This window comes from Grampus griseus, assembly GCF_964374135.1.
Source record: "Grampus griseus genome assembly, chromosome: 8".
Taxonomy (NCBI): Eukaryota; Metazoa; Chordata; class Mammalia; order Artiodactyla; family Delphinidae; genus Grampus; species Grampus griseus.
Window position 1 is genome coordinate 22,371,692 of NC_139002.1, and position 22,143 is coordinate 22,393,834.

At 37.1% G+C, this 22,143-nt stretch overlaps 1 protein-coding gene across 1 annotated transcript in view; it reads left to right on the forward strand.

Moving 5' to 3' along the window:
* ARHGAP20 (Rho GTPase activating protein 20) overlaps positions 1-22,143 on the forward strand; it is a gene marked incomplete at both ends in the record, with an annotated part of 147,956 nt that overhangs the window by 118,730 nt on the left and 7,083 nt on the right. Inside the window, 4 exons of the mRNA XM_082660470.1 lie at positions 948-1,014; positions 3,366-3,554; positions 15,856-16,034; positions 17,425-17,586. Of these exons, the coding sequence (XP_082516596.1) occupies positions 948-1,014; positions 3,366-3,554; positions 15,856-16,034; positions 17,425-17,586 (597 nt within the window). The remainder of the gene's footprint in view (positions 1-947; positions 1,015-3,365; positions 3,555-15,855; positions 16,035-17,424; positions 17,587-22,143) is intronic.

Below are 22,143 nucleotides of genomic sequence, written 5' to 3' on the forward strand. Positions count from 1 at the left end.
AAGGAAGTGACAGAGTAGGGGAGGGTATTGGGAGGGGTAATCTCCTAGCCAGGACCCTCCATTATAAGGTCAGGGTCCTGATTTTTAATCAGAAGATAAAGGCAAGAATATTAAATATTATCAGTCTGTTGTAATTTCATTTAAAACATTTTTGCTTTATCTTCTAGAGGATACAGCAAAGTCTGTATAATTTAGTATTATTTCTTTCAAGTGGGAGTTTCAGTATTGCTGGGTTGTAGTTCTGCTAGTGAACAGTTTCATTGTTCCCCATAACTGGGCCTATTCTCTAGACAGAATTCTTGTCCTTTCTGTCCCTAGGCCTGGACTTGCCCAAAATAAAGCCAGTGTGGATTGTGCCAGCTACCTGTCTCCTCTCCTCAAAGCCCGTTGGTCATTCTTCTTCCGCTCAGAAGCAGCTAAGCTAATAATCAGCCTTTGAGACTTTACTTTTTCATCACAGACACAGCAGTGTAGTGGCTTTCTGGATAACAAGGTTGTCTTCGCAGAGACATGTTGGAGATTAAGTCCAATATTCTCTGAGAAGTTTAGAGATAGCAGAAGGCAGGACTCTGAAGAAGATAGATTTACCTTTTAGAAAACCAGGAAGTTTCTGCTTACTTGTAAAAAGGCATATATATGATTTCATATTCTGTGGGCTACCCATAATAGTGAGGGCCTGATTCTATTGCAGTTCATGGATCCCTAGTCATCCCTAGGGAAAAAGGGCAGGGTTCCTTAGTCCTCTGTTGGGGATTAGAGAGGGAGAGATGGTTTGTAGGAATCAGCACTGCCATCTTCAAAGGCCATATCCACCCCCATGAACCTGAAAAGCATTTATATTGTCTCTGTTCTTTCTTTTTTGCAAAACATAAAATTGCCAAAAAAATAAGTATCCTCATTCATTTACCAAATGTGAAAGAATTATTGTTAATTCTTTTATCTCCAAGGGCTCTGAGAGAGAGTACCAGTTATGGGTCAATTCTGGCAAAGAAGAGGCACCATACCCACTTATTGGTAAGTTTCTATGAAAATATAAGATAGGATTGATTGTGTTTTAATTATAATTCTAAATGTCTCAGAGAATTGGTCATATGGTCCTAAATTTCAATACTATTAAATATTAATCTTCTATAATATTCATATATTAATTTAATAAATATCAAATATTTCCTGTGTGCCAGACAAATAATATCTCTTCATTCAAGAAGCTAATGGTATAGTTGGGAAGAGAAATGTAAATTTTCTTCTTTTTTTTTCACTTTACAGAAGCACTATCTTGTCAACCTTTTTAATTTTTTTTCTAAAATAAAGCAATATGTATTGGTATTCCTTTTTCCCTATATATTTATTTTTCATATTTAGTTTTTGAATTCCCTGTTCCCTTTCCTACCTACTACTTGTCTCTATGGAAGACTATCTATAATCCAATCATGCCTCAATCTATCAATATCAGTGAGTATTTAACACCTGCCCTGTGCCCAGCACTTTCCTAGCCATCATAAAGACAATGAAATTAAACCATTTAGATTCTTAGTCATCACTGACTAACTTAACAATAACTACTACTTTACTAACTACTTTGCTACTTCTGTAGCCAAATTTTCCAGCATTTGTTTTGAAGAATTATTGGTAAATAGGTTACATCTTCACCTTATTTAAATCATTTAGCTAAAAAATATTCTTGATCAGTGAGGCCCTTCAGTGTGGTTAACAGAAATAAGCCAATTACAATAAGGGACAGTATCTGTAGGAGATCTTGAGATGATGACATTGATGATTGATGGTGATGATGATGATTTCTGTTAATAATTTTTAAATGCTTACTATCCTGCCAGAATTGGGCAAAGCATATCATATGAGTTATCTCATGGAATCCTTTCATTTACCTGTGAGATCACTACTGTGTAATTCAGGTTTCAAATAATCTGAATAATCTAAAACCAAACTGTTCTATGAAATGTATATTCTCAGACTGAAAGTAAAGCAAGTCATTGTGCACATGGCTGGGGACAAAATTCACTGCATTTCCGGTTTCTTAATGTTGTCATTTTTGTAAAAGTCAATGAGCAACAATTAAAGCTGTGTTTAAAAACCGAATGAGTACATAAAATAATTGTTTTAATAAAATATATTAATTTAATTAAAACTATATAGATGGTAACTCTCAGACTTAAACAGCTTCAAGCTCTTTTCTAACTCTCACTAAAAAAATACATGGGACACGGGACATGATTGTTACTTAGCAACAATTCTCCATTGCATATTTTAACATGCCTTGTAAACTTCAGTTGTAGATTAGCTATTGGCTATTTTGATAAATTGATTTTGCTTTATTGCTGTCGTAGAAGTCCTTTTTTTGCCTTAATCCCTGAAAGTTGCTGTAGTACTTGATGTTAATGGAACATTGACATTGTATGCCTATGCCAGATGGAAAGGAAATGGAAGAGTTCACTGAATTACATTCAGTGATAAATCAGGAATAGAAGAGAATTTACCCTCTTTAAAATGTAAACTAAGTCTATGGCATAATGGTACGTGAGAATTAATTTAAAAAATAGAATTACTTAAGAGTACTAAAGAGCAAAACATCATGTTGCAGTCAGATGTCCAGGGTTTAGTTTTTCTAGTTTGAAAATTCCTTTTTGAATCTTGTCTCTTTTTCTGATACCCTGCAGTCTTCCTTCTAATTATTGCTTATGAATAACAACCTCAGAGGACAGTAGTGGGAGGGAAGCGTAAATCAAACAAACCAGTCCTAATGAGTCTTGAGTAACTCTAATTATATAACTAGTAAACAGTATAAAATGTCTTTTTCAGAAAGATATCTTGTGTTGAATAATAGTAATAATAGTGATGCTTGAAATATGTAGTTTTCTGCCCTTATTATTTAAATAATATTAACTACTAATGTTTACTTATTTGAGCCTTATAATGCTGTGTGATAGGTAGGGTAAATATTTTAAATCAGAGGTCAAGGATTGGCTGAAGATTTGCAGATATAGTTAGTGTCAAAGGAGAAACTAGAATACCTTTAAATACTCTCAGATGTGAATATAGGAAAAGTCAACATTATGCAACTTAAAGACAATCTGTGCATTCCCAAACAAGATATTCTTTAAAGATTTTTTTTCCTCTTTGATTTTTTTTTCTCCCCTCTCCAAGAAAAAAGAGACTACTCTGGTTGGGCTGCTGCATTATGCACTGGTCTCCAACTGTAAGAGTGTGCATGGTGATCATTAAGTCAAAAAAAGGATTCTTTATACCAAAAGTCCCAGGAGCAAATTGCAGTACATTCCAGTATGTAGCACACACGCTCTTGGTGTCAGTCAGCCTAAAGTCTATGTTTAGATTTTTTCTCTGTGTAGGGCATGAATATCCCTATGGAATTAAAATGAGCCATCTTCGAGACACTACACTCCTGACGCAGGGATCAAAGGATTCCCCCACACCTTCCAACTTCCAAGAGCCCTTCCTCATGGAACAGCTGCCCCGAGAGATGCAATGCCAGTTCATCCTGAAGCCCAGCCGCCTGGCTGTGGCCCAGCAGCTGAGTGGTGAGTTTTCTCCTCTCTCATAGAGCCTTTTTTTAGCAAAACTTTTCATTCCTGAAAGCAAAGTTTTCAAAGTTCTTTGCCTTTGTACAGACAAAGACCCAAACTTCCAGCCAGATGAAGTATTTTTTCTTTTGAATTTGCTAAGTGTTTTGAAAGGAAAGATGGAGTTTTAGAAGATGGTTTTATAAATCAGCAGTAGGAGTGACTGACTTATAATCAGCAGTTACTGACTGCAGTAGAGTCTGTTCCTTCTTTCTTCACTATTCTTTCCCCTTTAACCTATGCCCACTGCAGAGTCAAAGGCACCAGGCAGTGCTGCAGGTGCTTCAATGATTTCTTTGTACTGTAATACATTGCATTGTGTGTTCCCCCTAAATGATCACATTGTAAAAAGGAGGCTGTCAGTGATGGGTGTCAGGAGACTGATGCCCTACCTGGATCCTGGTACTGGTAAGTATGTTAAGATTAAGACGATTTCCACAGAAATCTCTCCTTTGTCTACTAATCTATTCTGATCCCTGTGAATGTAACCATCCCTTACCCACACCATAATAAAGACTCCAGAATGATAAAAGTGATATTCAACATAGGAGGACCATCATTAATTACCCTAACCCGTTTGAGCTTTATGCCCTCAGTCTGAGAATAGATTGTGTAGAAAATAGAAGAAAATATATCACACCAAAAAGTGTGAGTGGGGTAGTAGAAAATTGATGCTGAATTTTTGTAGCTGCTTATGTCAATTTGAACAAACTGGGGGACCCACTGAACAGTGGCCATTGTTTTATACTCATCGCCCCACACATGCATGTCCAACCCTGTCACTTTCTGTTGATGACCTAGCCTCACACTTTGTCCTTTATTGAAGTCATTGATCAAGACTCCCTAATCTTGCTAACACCAGCTATAAAAACTTATCTTACATTTGCACTAGTCCTCCTCTCTCCTATAGTGGTAAATTGAGGTTTTGAACCCTAAGGCTATTTACTCACATCTTTGGACCATTCGGGAGGGGTATTATAGAGATGTTATAGTTTTCCATCCACTAAAATGTGAGGCAGAGAGTTTGGTCTATTTTGTTTACTGCTATATTCCCAGCACCTGGAACAGTGTCTGAATATATATAAAAAAGCATCCAATAAATATTTGTTGAATTAATTTATTAATAGGTCTGTTGTTAGTATTCATTAAAGATATAAAGGGAATGTTGCCTTTATAATTAAGCTAAGGAGAATAATATTTTACTCTTCTACCTTTATACTCCTGTTTTTCAAAATTGTTTCTCTGTGTCCCTTGTCAATAAAATAAAATAAATATATTTTAATTAATTGGACCAAAATAATCAGAGATCAAAAATCCTAAGGGTTTTACCCAATTTTGTCAACGACCTGCTTATTAAATTGTAGGCATCCTCTACATATTAATCCTCTGTTTTTCCCTGTTAAAAGTTAAGATAGTAATGGTTGCAGCTGTAAGATGATTCATGATAAATGGGATCAGGGATGGAGTAACTATAGACCAATGGTGACAACCTACCTGTGTAGCTAAAAAATTAACAGATGAAGCAGTTTTGTATTTTTTTAATACAGGGGATTTTGGTGAACAACTGCTTTGGAAACCACTGACTTAAATCAGGGATCAACAGACTTTCTCTGTAAGGGACCAGGTAGTAAAATTTGCAAGTCAGCAGACAAAATTGAGGCTATTACCTAGGTACTTACATAACGAGAGAAAACAAATTTCCACAAATTTTTCACCGATGATGTTCAATATGTAGTAGTAATTGAGTACCGTTTTATGTAATACAGATATACTAATGAGAAGAATTGAATTCTTTTTCGGAAATAACATTTTGCTTAATTGGGGTTCAAAATTAGTATTCCTATGATAATAATTGAATGCAAAATGTTCTGATCTGTAATGAGATTTTATATATTTCATGATCTTTGAAAATGTCTTTTCACACAGATAGGTACTGCCAAATACTAATATATCATTCTACAAGCATATAATTTTAATTGAGCATATTCCTCTCTTTGGAGGCATTTGTAGAATTTTGTTAGATTCCTCCTTTGATATTTACCTTTTGGCATGTCGTTTCATTGCAAATTAATCACTTCCAATTGAAGGTTAGGTGGAAGTTAAAGGATTTTGGAATATGGAAATTTCTTTTTGCACAGTTCAGTTGCACAAATGATTTTGAAACATAGAAAATTCCTTTCACTTGCATTAAGGTTGGTAAATACTGCTGGAACTGTAGTTTGAGCCCAGGAAATACATCTGCTATAAGTTTTTATGGAAATGGAGATCTCGCTTCTTGTTTTAACTTTAGACAGGAGGAGAAGGGTAAAAGTAGCTTGACATTACTTGTCCATTAAATGTCTTAAATGTCAGATTAGTGTTTTCGTTTTCTTCAGATAATTACCCAGAAATGGAAATGCTGCATCCTATGGTTGTACTATTTTTAGTTTTTTGAGGAACCTCCATACTGTTTTCCATAGTGGCTGCACCAAATTACATTCCCATCAACAGTGCACATGAGGTTTCCCTTTCTCCACATCTTCACCAACACTTGTCATTTTTTGTCATTTTGATAATAGCCATTCTAACAGGTGTGAGTTGATATCTCATTGTGGTTTTGATTTGCATTTCCCTAATGATTAGTGATGTTGAGAATCTTTTCAAATGCCTATTGGCCATCTGCATTTCCTCTTTGGAAAAATGTCTTTTCAGGTCCTCTGCCCATTTTTTTAATCAGGTTGTTTGGTTTTTGGCTATTGAGTTGTATGAGTTCTTTATATATTTTGGATGTTAACCCCTTATCAGATACATGATTTGCAAATATTTTCCCCCATTCAGTAAATTGATTTTCTATTTTGTTGATGGGTTCCTTTGCTATGCAGGGGCTTTTTAGTTTGATGTAGTCTTTTGTTTATTTTTGCTTTTGTTGCCTTTGTTTTTGGTGTAAAATCCAAAAAATCATTGCCAAGACCAGTGGCAAGTAGCTTACTCTCATGTTTCCTTCTAGGAGTTTTATAATTTCAGTTCTTACATTCAAGTCTTGATCCATTTTGAGTTAATTTTTTTGTATGTGTGGTCCAGTTACATGTTTTGCATGTTGCTGTCCAGTTTTCCCAATACCACTTATTGAAGAAACTATACTCTCCTCATTGTATGTTCTTGGCTCCTTTGTCATAAATTAATTGACCATAAGTGCATGTGTTTATTTCTGGGCTCTCTATTCTGTTCCATTGATCTGTGTATCTGTTTTTATGCCAATATCATACTGTTTTGATCACTATAGCTTTATAATATAGTTTGAAATTAGGAAGTATGATGCCTCCAGCTTTGTTCTTCCTTCTCAAGATCACTTTGTCTGTTTGGGGTCTTTTGTGGTTCTATACAAATTTTAGAATTGTTCTATTACTGTGAAAACTGCCATTGGAATTTTGATAGGGATTGCACTGAGTCTGTCGACTGCTTTGGATAGTATGGAGATCTTAACAATATTAATTCTCCCAATCCATGAGCATGGAATGTCTTTCCATTTATTTGTGTCTTCTTCAATTTCTTTCATCAGTGCCTTATAGTTTTCAGTGAACAGGTCTTTCAGCTTCTTGGTTAAATTTATTCCTAGGTATTTTATTCTTTTTGGTGTAATTATAAATGGGCTTATTTTCTTAAATTCTCTTTCTGATAGTTTGTTATCAGTGTATAGAAACACAACAGATATCTATATATTGATCCTATATCTTGCAAATTGACTGAATTCATTTAGCAGTTCTAAAAGTTTTTTTGGTGAAGTCTTTAGAGTTTTCTGTATATAGTATTATGTCATCTGCAAATAGTGACAGTTTTACTTTTTCCTTTCCAATTTGGATACATTTTATTTCTTTTTCTTGCCTACTTGTTTTGGCTAGGACTTCCAATACTATGTTGAATAAAAATGGTGAGAGTGGGCATCCTTGTCTTGTTTCTGATCTTAGAGGAAAAGCTTTTGACTTTTCACCATTGAGTATGATGTTAGCTGTCATATATGACCTTTATTATGTTGGGTTACATTTCCTCTATTCCCACTGTCTTGAGAGTTTTTAATCATAAATGAATGTTGAATTTTGTTAAGTGTTTTCTTTATCTATTGAAATGATCATATGATTTTTATCTTCTTTTTTGTCATTGCAGTGTATCATGTTGATTGATTTGCAGAATATGAACCATCCTTGTATCTCTAGAATAAATCCAACTTGATCATGACATATGATTCTTTTAATGTATTGTTGAATTCAGTTTGATGATGTTCTGTTGAGAATTTTTGCCTATATGTTCATCAGAGATACTGGCCTATAATTTTCTTTTCTTGTGGTTTCCTTGTCTGGTTTGGTATCAGAGTAATGCTGACCTTGTAAAATGACTTTGGAATCTGTTTTTTGGAAGACTTCGAGAAGCATTGGTATTAATTCTTCTTTGAATGTTTGGTAGAATTTACCAGTGAAGCTGTCAGGTCCTGGACTTTTGTTTATAGGGAGTTTATAAATTACTGATTCAGTCTCCCTATCAATAATCAATCTGTTCAGATTTTCTGTGGCTTCATATTCAGTCTTGGAAGTTTGTATGTTTCTAAGAATTTATCCATTTCTTCTAGGTTGTCCAATTTGTTGGCATATAATTGTTCGTAGTAGTCTCTTATGATCCTGTATATTTCTGTGGTATCAGTTGTAACATCTCTTTTATTTCTGATTTTATTTATTTTAGCTCTTTCTTATTGAGTCTGGCTAAAGGTTTATCAATTTTGTTCATTTTTTCAAAGAACCAGCTCTTAGTTTCATTGATCTCTTCTACTGTCTTTTAGTCTCTATTTCATTTACTGGTGCTCTAATATTTGTTATTTCCTTCCTTCTAGTAACTTTGGCTTAGTTTGTTCTTTTAGTTCCTTGAGATGTAAAGTTAAGTTGTGTACTTGAGTTTTTTTGTTTCTTGAAGTAGGCATTTATTGATATGAACTTCTCTCTTAGAACTTCTGCTGCATCCATAAGTTTTGTATATAATATTTTCATTTGTCTCAAGGTATTTTTCTATTTCACTTTTGATTCTTTCATTGACCCATAGGTTGTTAACGGTAGCATGTTGTTTAATCTCCACATATTTGTGAATATTCCAGTTTTCTCGTGTAATTGATTTCTAGTTTCATACCATTGTGGTTAGAAGAAATGTTTGATATGATTTCAGCCTTCTTAAATTTGTTAAGACTTGTTTTGTGGCCTAACATATGATCTATCCTGGAGAATGTTCCATGTGCATTTGAGAAAAATGTATGTTCTATTGCTTTTGGATGGAATGTTTTGCATGTGTGTATGTATACCTTAAGTTCATCTGATTTAACTTGTCATTTAAGGCCGATGTTTTCTTACTGTTTTCTGTCTGAATGATCTATCCATTTATGTAAATGGGTTATCAAAGTCCCCTACTATTATTTATTGCTGTTTATTTCTACCTTTAGGTCTGTTAACATTTGCTTTATATGTTTAGGTGCTCCTACATTGGGTGCATAAATATTTTCAAATGTTATATCCTGTTGTTGGATTGACATCATTATGTAATACCCTTCTTTGTCTGTTATTACAGTCTTTGTTTTAAAGTTTATTTTGTCTGATATAAATATAGCTACTCCAGCTTTCTTTTGGTTTCCATTTTCATGAAATATCTTTTCCCATCCTTTCATTTTCAGTCTGTGAATGTTCTTAGGTCTGAAGTGAGTCTCTTGTAGGCAGCATGTAGATGAGTCTTGTTTTTTTATCCTTTCAGTCCCTCTCTGTCTTTTGATTGGCGAAATTACTCCACTTATATTTAAAGTAATTATTGATAGATATGTTATTGCCATTTCTGTTGTTTTCTGGCTGTTTTGTGGTTCCTCTGTTCACTTCTTCTCCTCTTGCTTTCTTCCTTTGTGGTTTGATAACTTTAGTGATATGCTTAGGTTCCTTTGTTATTCTCTTTTGTGTATCTACTTTAGGTTTTTGCTTGTTGGTTACCATGAGGCTTACATGTAACAACTTATATTTGTAACATTATTTTTATGTTGATACCAACTTAAGTTTGAACACATTGTAAAGCTCTACATATTTATTCTCCCCCCTCAACATTTTGTTTTCTGATGTCACATTTTACATCTTTTTATCTTGTCTACCCTTACTTAAATATTGTAGTTACAGTTATTTTTTTACTATTTCTGTCTTTTAACCTTCATATTAGCTTTATAAGTAATTAATTCACTACCTTTACCATATATTTATCTTTACCAGTGAGATTTATACTTTTATATATTATTAATTAGCACCCTTTCTTTTCAGCTTAAAAAAGTGCCTTTAACTTCTCTTATAAGGCCGGTTTAGTGGTGATGAACTCCTTTAGCTTTTGCTGGTCTGGAAACCTCTATCTCTCCTTCAATTCTGAATGATAACTTTGCTAGATAGAGTATTCTTGGTTGGAAATTTTTGTCTTTCAGCACTTGGAATATATTGTGCCATTTCCTTCTGACCTTTAACATTTCTGCTGAAAAATCTGCTGATAGTCTAATGGGGTTTCCCTTATACGTAATAAGTTGTTTTTCTCTTGTAGCTTTTAAGATTCTCTCCTTGTCTTTACCTTTTGACATTTTAATTATAATGTGTCTTAGTATAGATCTCTGGGTTCATCTATTTCGAACTGTCTGGGCTTCCTAGATCTGAATTTCTGTTTCCCCAAGTTAGAACACTTTTCAGCCATTATTTCTTCAAATAAGTTTTCTTCCCCTTTCTCTTTTTTCTTTTACTGGGACCCCTATAATGTGATGTTTAATACATTTGATGTTGTCCCATTTAAGCTATCTTCACTTTTTTTCATTCTTTTTGCTTCTCTGATTGGGTGAGTTTCTTTGCCCTGTCTCAGGTTCACTGATCATTTCCTCTGCCTCATCAATCTGTTGTTGACCCCTCCCCCTGGGTATTTTTCAATTCAGGTATTCTTTAGTTCTGTGACTTCTGTTTGGAACTTTCTTATATTTTCTGTCTCTGTTGAAGTTCTCACTGTGTTCATCCATTCTTCTCCCAAGTTCAGTGAGCATTTTTATGACCATTGCTGGAAATTTTTATCAGGTAAATTACTTATCTCCACTTCGTTAACTTTTTTCCTGAGCTTTTATCTTGTTCTTTCATTTAGAACATATTTCTCTATTTCTTCATTTTGCTTGATTCTATATTGGTTTCTATGCATTACATGAAACAACCACCTCTTCCAGTCTTGAACCATTGTCCTTGTGTAAGAGATGAACCTTTTCATTCAACCCTGCCCTAGCTCTTGGTTTTCTCTCAACCCTTTGTAATTGTCCAAGCAGCCTATTTTATTTTTAATAGCTCCCAGTAGTTGAGGATGTACCAAGATTAGTCAGTGTCCCAAAGGGGAGAGAGCTCAGTCAGTACCTTTTATTCAGGCTGATTGGAAACCAGGTCCTCAGGCAGCAGCTTTTCAAGAATGAAAATATATGCAGTCTTCTAGGACTGCAAGCATAAGCATGCTGGCCCCCAGAGCCAAGCCATCTGGAGGTGTCCCCTGGCAGCAGTCACAAAAATTGGGACTCCAAGTGGATGTATAAACTCCTTTCTGGGAGATACCACTGTTCTGTAGTCATGCATAGGGGAGTGAAAAGATGGTGTCCCCTGGGTACCTTCTTTGAGAGCACCTCCATAACCTCTAGGTGTGTGCCAAACCTGAAGCCTGCCCCCAGGGCTGAAGTTCCTGAATGAGCAAATTGGCCACTTTTACAAAAAGACTGGGGGTGTGTTTCAGTCTGCTGTCTGTGCAATATCCTAGGGATGGTAGTCTTCTAAGAACTGTCTCTATAATTGTTACAGTCCTGTGGGACCCAGGAATGCAAGCCCCCCTGGTCAGGTGATCAAGGGGCATTCCCTGGGTGACAGCTGCAAAAACTGTGTCACCAAATGTAAAAACCAGTGCACCAGAGGTGTGTAGAGCCTCCCCTCCAGGAGATAGAGACACTCTGGAGCACAGCAGAGGGAAAGCACAAAAATGGTGCCCACTAGCTGAAGCGGGGCAGAGGGGGAGTACAAAGGTGGCATCCACTGAAAAAAGGAAAAGAAGAGAAAGAAAAAGAGGACGGGAGGAAAAGGAAAGAAAGAAGAAAAAGTAAAAGATGACACCCACCAGAAAGGGGGGGTAAAAGATGGTGCCTGCAGGCTTTAGCAGTACAGAGGAGAGTAGGAAGATAGTGTCCACCAGCCTCTGTCCTGGGGAGTGTCCCAGCAGACCCCTGCCCCTTAGATCAATGCTTTAAAATTAGTAAATGAAACTCTTTCACATGAAGTCTGGGTGCTTTTCAAAGGGCTGCTTGTGGACTGAGCTCTGGGGTGGGTGAGCCTGGGCGTAAGCCCTTTAAGAACCCTCCCTCAGGGTTTCGCTGGTGGCGCAGTGGTTAAGAATCCACCTGCCAGTGCAGGGGACACAGGTTCAAGCCCTAGACCAGGAAGATCCCACATGCCACGGAGCAACTAAGCCCATGCACCACAACTACTGAGCCTGTGCTCTAGAGCCCACGCGCCACAACTACTGAGCCCGTGCACCTAGAGCCCATGCTCCGCAACAAGAGAAGCCACTGCAGTGAGAAGCCCGTGCACAGCAGTAGCCCCCACTCTCCACAGCTAGAGAAAAGCCTGCACACAGCAACAAAGACCCAGTGCAGTCAAAAATAAAATAAATTTTAAAAATTTAAAAAAAGGAACCCTCCCTCAGTTCCACAAAGCCCCACATGTCTCATGGCATGAGACATGTTGGTCTTCAAAGTGAGACGTTTTGGGAGCTCATCCCTCAGATGCCAGATCTTAAAAGTTGGGGTGACCTATGTGGGGTATGAACCCTTCACTCCTTCTGGGGAAGCTCTGGGTTTTGAGTTTCTTCCTGACTATGGGCCATTGCACGAGGGGTGGGGTTTATGGTGAGATAGTGTCTCAGCCTTTTCTACCCACTTGGATGTAGTTTCCTTCTCATTTGCCCAATGTAACAGGATGTAGTTTCCTTCTCATTTGCCCAATGTAACAGGGTCTCTCCGCCAGTTTTGAGGGGTTATTCAGAGGAAATTGTTCCATATATAGCTGTAGATACAGTGTATCCATGGAAGGAGGTGAGTTCAAGATCTTCCTACATCACCATCTTGCTAAAATTTCTAATTAAGGGGTTTTTGCTGTGGTTATTTATTACTCTTTAATAATCTATAAGCACAAACTTTTAAGAATTACAATTTTTAATATTCAGTTCCATAATTTAAGCATGAAGAAACTCTAGCTTGAATCTTGCCAGAATTGTTTAGGAAAGCTGGATGTACATGAATTTCATTTGCTCTGCATTTACATCATCCTAATCTTTTTTATAACAATTGCATGTTTTTTCATCAGCCTTTGACATTTAGAAAGTAAGAGCTATGCATTAAAACCTCTGCAAGAAAGTAAACTTTAATGAAATTTTTTTTCTCTCAGTCCCAAAGGGAACATGAACTCTAAAATTGACTGTTGTATATAATAAAAGGCATGGCTGCAGCTGAAAGCATTTATAATAAAGTACAGAACTCAATTTCTACTTTATCCTCTGTCTACATTCATCAGATAGCTGGGTATATAACTTTATGATAGAGCATTCTTCCTAAGAAGTGTGTGAAAGCTAAAAAAATCAAATAAATCTGGTTTTGAAATAGTGAAACCAGATTAAATGTGAGGAAACCAGACTGAGTACAACTACTCAACATATATAAAGATACATATTAAACAAACATTTGCACAGATTGACATTGCTGGCCTACAGGAACCCCCTTCTGGGTTTAAGAATAAGGTTCAGTTTCCTTTTCTGTTTTTTAAAATGGTGGAGATTGGGAGTGTCAGGGCAGAAAGGAAGTGCTTTAGTTAAGCAGAGTCTGGTATTCCTTCCTGTCTGCATACTTCCTGAAGGCTGTTACACAGATGGAGAAAGGGTGTGGGGAGGAGGTCCTCTTTGTGGAGAGGAGATTGGTGTCTTAGCAGCTTTAATCAAGATTGCTATGACCTATACGCCCTGAGCAAAGTAGCACTTTTCATACACTATCCTATTTAATCCTCTCAATAAGGCTTTGAGGTGTAGATAATGTTCTCATTTTAAAATTGAAGAAAAAGGGTAAGTAACGTGCACAAATTAGTGTTTGAGCCAGGAGTCTAAGTGGGCTCCTGACTCCAGAACCAAAGACCTTTACACCTGGATGTATGCACGTTAATGATGCACTGACTGTATCCTGAGGAAGCCAAGGGTGGATGATGGTCTGAAGGCTTTTCAGTAAAATGTTACTTATTTGATTATCCTCCCACGATTTGGCTTTTTTAGTATTTGGTTTAAGTTGGTTACGCTAAGGAAATAAACAGTATAAAACACTTGTTTGAAATGAGCATTTGATACTGCCGATCGTGTCCTCCCTGAAAAGATCATCTCCTTCATTGTTCCATTGTCAGGGAGTGCTGAGTAGCTGAACGTCATCTCTGGCATCTTGGTTGCATGTCAGGACCACACAGCTGAAGTGTATTGACTAATCCCATGCACTGTCCCTAGAGAAAATGGAGTCTAACCCTGTGTGGTCACCACCTGGGAGTTATGGCCTTTCAAATCTCAGCGCTGTTAGCCTTAACTGCAAGTTGTTTTGAATCTGCCCCACACAGGTGCATGCTTCGGGCATCAGCCAGAGATTTGGGCAGGATTTATACACAATGTTTGGGGCTCCCACTATTCAGTTTTCTCCTTTCTGGGATTCGCTCCCCACCCCTCACTTCCCAGCTGCTCTGGTTACCTCCATCTCTATTCTCTAGTTTTTTCAAGCCAGTAAGAGTGCAGATTTCTCTCCCAATTTTAGTCACCCCTACACCCTGGGGCCCGTCCTCTGGCTGAAAGCTGTAAAAATAGGAAACTTACCCAGTGCCATGCCATTCCCTTCTTCCAAGCATTAGACTTTTACCTCCACTGTCTATCTTCTTTTGGTTACTCTTTAGTGCCTTCAGGTAGGCCTTTATATTTTTCTTTAATTTTGTCCAGAGTTTATAGTTGTTACCTGTGCGTATGTGTTGAGGGCCAGAGGACACACACGGCAGAAAGGTCCAAAAGGAACCTTAATGAGCTGTCTTTTTAAGTATCAAATTCTGTGCAAATCAATCAGTTTTCATGTTAAAATTAGATACAGCTGACATCAAAAATGTCTTAGAATTATGATCTCACAAAATCATGATTCACTGTTGACCTTTCTTACTTCTGCCTGTTTTGTTCATACTATCTTTACCACCTAAATGTCTCCTCAGTTCAATTACTGTTTGAGAATGATTTATTGAGTAGTTAACTTCACGCAAGTCGTGGTGCTAGATCCTCTACCTATTGAAATCGTGTTCATTCAAAATTCACATCAAATGCACATGACTCCAGGATCACTCCCTCACTCCTAATCGGTAGATAGATGTGCTTTATTGTTCTTCTGAATACCTTTGATGCTTTGTTCCCCCCTTATGACATTTTATTTATTAATATACTTGCTTTTCCCTCACCCCCCCATCACCAGCCTTGTTCCCCCATTAGATTGTAAACTTTACCATGGCAAGGGCAAGTCTCACTCATGTTTGTATCCATCCATGCTTCCTTAAACATGCTTTTCAAAGTCAGGAACCGAAAAGATACATGAAAGTCTTTGCAGTTGGAAAAAAGGCGGGGGAATATAGAACACTAGTTTCCTATATCTCTATCCTCAGTAGTAGAGTGGAACATCAGATAATAAAGCATTCTTGTTTCTAGAGAGCAACTTAATAGAGACAACTCTTCTTCCCCTAATTCTTCTTCTCCTTCCTCTTTGTTTACCTCCTCCTCTTCCTCCTTCCCCTTCTCCTCTCCTCTCTCCTTTTCTCCTTCTTCCTTTCTTTTTCTCACTATTTAATTGTGATCTAATTTAATCTTCAACTTTCTTTGTATGCTTAGTCTCCACTTCAAAATGGGATATGTGTTGGTATAAAACCCTTTTGCTTTAATTTGTTATAGTTCAGTAAGGGATCCCTTCTTTTACCTATGAAAATTTAGTGCCAGAACTTAACTAAATAGCACAGTGATGTCTCCAAGATAGTTAGGCGAATAACCCAAATGTTTAATTCTTCCTTAATTTATAAACTACTGTGCCATAGTAATGAACGAACTGTAAAATGAGAACTGTAGAAATAAGATTAAGTGAATTAAATTATTTTCCCTAATAATCTCACTTCTTGCTTAGATTCAGGTCAGAAGACATTTAAAAGGAGAAGATCCATCATAAACTGGGCCTTCTGGCGGGGCTCTAGCACTCACCTGGATAACTTGCCCATGTCACCAACATCTCCTGTGCCAGGACAGCTCTTTGGGGTTTCTCTGCCAAATATCTGTGAGAACGACAATCTGCCCAAAGCTGTCTTGGTAAGTCTCATTTTGGCCTGTAACACTAACAGGAAAGTAGGTTTAGGAAAGGAGAGGTCAGGGAGGTAAATCTATCCCCAGATGGAAAATTATAGACACCCATGGCTCTGGCTGAGAATCTTTATTATTACTTCAAAGAATAAAAATCTGATTAAGCTATTGCAGAGTCATAAGGCAGACATAATGGGGAGAGATGATCTAGTCTACTGGTTTCAGGGAAAAGCCACATAAACCTGCTCAGATAAATCAGAATCTGCTTTGTAGAAAGAGAATCCACATTAGCCCTCACATTTCTCCCATAGCCTTTCTTGAACCCTACATTGTTCAGAAAGTCTCATTTAATCACTTTAGCAACAGAGACCAAATCTTATATTTCTATACTAAATCTTATATTTGTATTCCAGGTGTTTAAGCATAAAGATACATCTGCTGGCATTTAATTATCTTTTGTATGTAGAAGAGATCAAATGAAAGCCACTGAGTATTATTGTCTCTGGTTAATATAGTAAATGATCACTGTTAAGCAACATTTATTGAGTGTCCACTATCCTCCAAGCACTATGCTAGATGCCTGGCACTTTTTTCCTGTATTGTGCATCTATTGTACTAGTCTAGCCACTTTATTGCTTATCCGTCACAACAGATTTAGAGGGTAGTTACCATCTTCATCATCATCATCATCACCATCATTCCTACTTTACAAATTAAAGGAAAAAAAACCCTCGAGTTTACCAAAGGTCACACAATAAATACGTGTCATAGCTAGGTTCCAGATCCCATGGGTTGCTCGTCTCCAACACCTATTCTCTTCCTACATGGCAAGCAGAGGACACACAGAAAGAAAGAAAGCAAAATAAAAGGTTGAACAGAATGGAATGGAATGGAATGAAGAAAACTTCCTGGAAGAGATGATTTTGGAGGCTGATTTTAAAAGAAGGAAGTAAATACAGGAAGTAGAATAAAATGTAAAGTCATATGAAAAGAAAGACAAGCAAGTGGAGAGTGAATTTGGCAAGAGCATTTCCATATTAGGGGAAAAGAGTCCGTATTAGAGAATAATGGGGAAAGAGTAGTTAGGGAGGAGAGAGACAAGTTAACAGGTACCTTGAAGTGACTGTTGGTTCACTGAAAAAAGACAGTCTCATTAAAGCAAGCGTTTAAAGTAAAGTGTTTTAGATGTTGAATATAGCAAGAATAAATAGGAGAAAGAGATTTAAAGATAGCAGAAAACAAATTGACTTTAAATCTCTAGGAGGCCATCTAGCCCCAATCCTTCAGGGCTTCCCCCTGTTATACCCTAGTCTCTGGCAGCTGGAGAGGGCAAATATATGTTCCCTTGCTTGTTATGCATGAGGTGCCATTTTGATTTTTTTTCCCTTGTTCCCCATAGGATATGCTTTTCTTTCTTAACCAAAAAGGACCCCTCACAAAAGGCATCTTCAGACAGTCGGCCAATGTGAAATCCTGCAGAGAGCTGAAAGAGAAACTGAATTCTGGAGCTGAAGTACAACTAGACTGTGAATCTATTTTCGTGATAGCATCTGTCTTAAAGGTAGGGAAAGTTCTCCCTTCATCCGCCCCACAGCATAGCTCTGGAGAAAGACAACTGGTTTCTCTCACTATAACATTATCCCCATCTGCAAAGGACCATAATAGAATTAGAATCTTAAAAAGTGTTAAATAACACTTCACAATGTCACATGGGCATTTAAAAGCCACTGCTAATGTTATGGTATGTCAGATAGGCTTTTTAAAATTTTTTCATCCCACAGCACTCTCCTCATCTTCACATCTGCCAATCCCATGCAAAAAAATTAAATAAAAATTTAAAATAATCATAACACACAGCATGTTTACCAAAGTAAACATCCTGATGACTTTCTCACAATCTCACTATCTTCCTAATAAAGGCGAAATTTTCAAAAGTAAACTTTTGTTAAACTTTGAAACAGAGTTTACCAGAGTAAACAAACATTTGCCTAACAACTGAAACAAAAAATTGCTCACTGAGACCACTGAAAATTCCATTCATTTATACAGTCTCCCCCTAATGCCTTTTAAAAGTAAAGTTGGAGTAGGAATGACTCCAACATCCAGTCCTTCTTTTATGAAATCCTTACCACATTTGGCATTCTTAAAGATTCTCACCCTTCATCCCATGTGTGTCCGGTATTTCACAGTAAGCTTCTTTGCTGCAAATATTTTTGCCACATAACTCATTGGCCACAGGTCAACTTTACCATAAAAAATAAAATAACTGGTTGACAGTTTGTTTTGACATACACAATATAAAAATCATGACAGATGATGATGATTGGTCCCAAGAGTTGGTTTCATATTTTGAAACACACTACATTGGAGGTGAAGGAGGCCAAGGGCCTTGAAGGCATAGCATGAACGCACATTTCCCCTAGAACTTAGGAACATTTATCAATGGACAAATGACAGTATGCCAAAAACATACAATGGTGTGGAAGGCTTTCACAAGCACTCAGGCACAAATATGCATCCTAGTACGTAGTATTTGAAACCTGGTGCCTCTCTTAATGAAGGAAGAAATTTTAGCAAAAAAAGAAAAAGTGTGATGCTGAACAAGAGACGAATCAACAAGCAAAAAAAATGTATAAAATACTATGAACGAAAGACTTGGAAGACAAGTGCTTAAGTACAACCCACAAAATAATGTCAGTTAATTGCGCAGTATTGCCATGAATCTACACACATTTTAAATGCGTTCAGATATTTTGCATTTCACAATAAAGTGTTTAATTTTGTTATTCTCGTGTTTCGTTATATCCTTTTTAATGTTCCTCATTTATTTTTTTGTTATTTTACCTTTTATGGTAGAATTGCCTTACAGCCAATTCATTATTTGGTAGAAGTTTTTGCAGCAAAAATGCTTGTGGCAGATAAGCTTACTTATGGCAAAAAAAACCCTAGAACCCACCCCTGTGGTTACTTAACTCACATCCACAGTTGAGTTAGACTTCTAAAATGTTTTCCTCCTCACATTCTTGAAAATGCCTCACATTTTTGGAAAACCTAGAGTCAAAACCAGCTTTTAGCAGAGGTTTTGGCCTCAGCAATAGCTTCTGCAGACCAGCATCAGGCTCCCATCTCCCAGCAGGGTTGGAATGCACCAGAGCTAGGGGTGGAGACAGTGCCCCAGCCTGCATCCCAGGGCCTGGAGCATAAAAACCAAATTAAGGAAAACATGGTGAAGAAGACTCTTCCATATCCCTACTGCTGGTCAGTTGCTTACAGAATCATACTTCATGACTTAATGAACAATCAGATGTCTCTTGGTAAAAGAGCCATGTCTGCTCTTAAACAATCCCTGCCATGGACTTTCACAATAAAGTATCACTCAAAAGAACTGGAGAATTGGAGCTAGAGTCATCTAATTTATTTTACACAGGATTTGTGATTACCCTTCAATCCTGGAGTATAATAAAAGTATGTATGGTGTGCTTAGCCACATACATGCAGATATATGCATGATGAATTTTTTTTTCATATAATTAGGCTTTCTCCCATCTCTTAATTTAAGAAGTTAAAGCCTATGTTTTAGAAAATTTTCCTTACTATGCTATTCATCACAGCACTATGCTTCTTAAAACTTTGTACTAAATTGTAGAGGCTATTACAAAGAAGTGTGGTTCTAGAAGAGTTAAACTGTATTTCAGATTGAAGAAATTGTACTTATAGAGGAATAAACAAAAGACAGAAAGTAATCCAAATGATTGAAAAGTCTGGTTAGATGGGTTCCAACTAATTAAAGTTTCATAATCATATAACTGTGTTTTACTCTCATTTCTTCCAAGTGGTTGCAGGAAAGGGAAACTTTTTGCCGAAAGTTTTTGAGCTTTTGTTTTGTTTTGTTTCTTGTTTTTAAGACTATTTGGAAGTGATACTTAAGTTTTCCTTTAAATGTTTTGCTTATACTGGTTTTGTTTAAATATAAGCTTAACCTTCAAACTATAATTGGAAGAAAATTGCTTGAGATACTGTAATTTTGATCCATCAGACCTTTGAGGAAAAGTTCATTTTTAATCCTAGGAATCTCGTCTCAAATTAATATGGGCATTCTGCTGATGGCTTGGGTTCTGGTTTTGGAGGGGAGGAGGCTTTCCGTTGAGTGCTAAGAGTTGGTGATTGTAATTCAGAACCAGCTCTCACATCCTTTCTCAGACCGATGGTGGTTGTTATTTCGCAACTTGTTATTCCAGCTGTGGAGAGTTCATTGAGATGTTACAAGTTATTATCTTTCAAGTGTAAGTTTTAAGATTTAATGATGTTTTTCTTCAAAACAGATCATAAGTATTTTTTCCACTTAGATTTAAAAAGAGAGGCATTGTCACTGCCCCAATTTGAAATAACAGATTTTGGCTCTTCTGACTCTGACTTTTAAAGTAGGTGCAGCAACTAAAATTAGTCTGAAATTGTGAAAATTCGGTAGCTTTACCCAAAAGAAAGAGGTAACTTTTGTGATGACACATCTGAATCACAAGTATCCAGGTACATTTCTGCTGAAAAATATAATAGAACAGAGAAAGACTTTGTATCAGTCATCTTCCTACTTGTTAACTACTCTAAAACAAATGTATAATAATAGGTAACATAACTACAAAGAGGTTTATAAAAATTATTTTAGAATCTCAGTTATAGTTAGTTGACCTTCCCTTGTCCTTCACTAATATTTGACCATATGACAAATAGCAACACTTCAGTAATGACCTCGACTATGTCTGGGACTGTGCTTGGCATTAAGGTGTATGATGTAGAAGGTGAGGGTCTGATCCTGCCCTGAGGAGCTAATAAGCTAGCGGGGGACATGCTCACCTAATTAGCTAACTGCAACACTTAGGTATCACAGCTTCCATCTTAGTAATAAAAACATGACATATAAGCAACAAGTTGTGCATTGCTGTTTTAAAGCACATAGATGAAGTTACTGATTCGATTTTCCAGCAAGGATTAAAATTATTCAATTGCAGACTTTCACCTATCTCCATGTTGTAGGCAGGAACTTGCAAGAGGATAGTCAACCATGGGTACAGTGCTTAGATATGAAATTGAGTTTTGTCTGCCTGAAGTTTACTAAGGTGGAGATCAGACTTTGCAAGCTTGGCTTGTTAGAACCATGCCAAAAGCAGCAGAGAGAGTTGGCCTAGATCAGAAAGGAACATAGGACGAGGACCAAAATTAGTTCATTTTTAAGCTTTTTATTAACATATGTCAAACAACAAACTCCATTGATTATATTCTACTTGTGTCATAGTCTGGTTTCACCACACCTAGCCCTGCCAGTGGCCTCAAAATAAAAGGCTCTCAAAGGCCAGACAGGATAATGTACCAGGGACATTTTTCTTTTTTTTTTTTTTTTTTTTTTTTTTTTGCGGTACACGGGCCTCTCACTGTTGTGGCCTCTCCTGTTGCGGAGCACAGGCTCCAGACGCGCAGGCTCAGCGGCCATGGCTCACGGACCCAGCCGCCCCGTGGCATATGGGATCCTCCCGGACCCGGGCACGAACCCGTGTCCCCTGCATTGGCAGGCGGACTCCCAACCACAGCGCCACCAGGGAAGGGAAGCCCCCAGGGACATATTATTTAATGTGCATTAGGCATGGGGTGCTGTCCTAGGCTCCCAGAGCCCAGTCATAGCCTGGAGTGCTTTCTCCCCATGATACATGAGAGCCCTTCTATGGGGAATATAAGGAGAAATTCTAAGTACCTCTGGATGGAATTATTCACCAATGCCACTGGAATATAAAGTTCTAAAATAACAGGGACTTGGTTTTATTTACTACTCTATCCCTAGCACCTTAAACAATGCCTGGAATATATGAATAAATATGTATAGAATGATTGGATGACTGATTACCACATTATGAATCTCACAAATATCTTCATGCATTTCTTTTAACTAGTGAAATAAAAAGGATTTAGGATGGTTTGCCAGACCCTGCCGTGTTATACTAATTTGCTAAAATGTACACACACAGGAGGTTTCATCCCAAACGGGTTGTCCATTATCTTTACCACTATAGTCCAGAATCCAATTTCCCTCTGGTTTTTGTTAGAAAAATATCAAAGCATGCATTTCTAT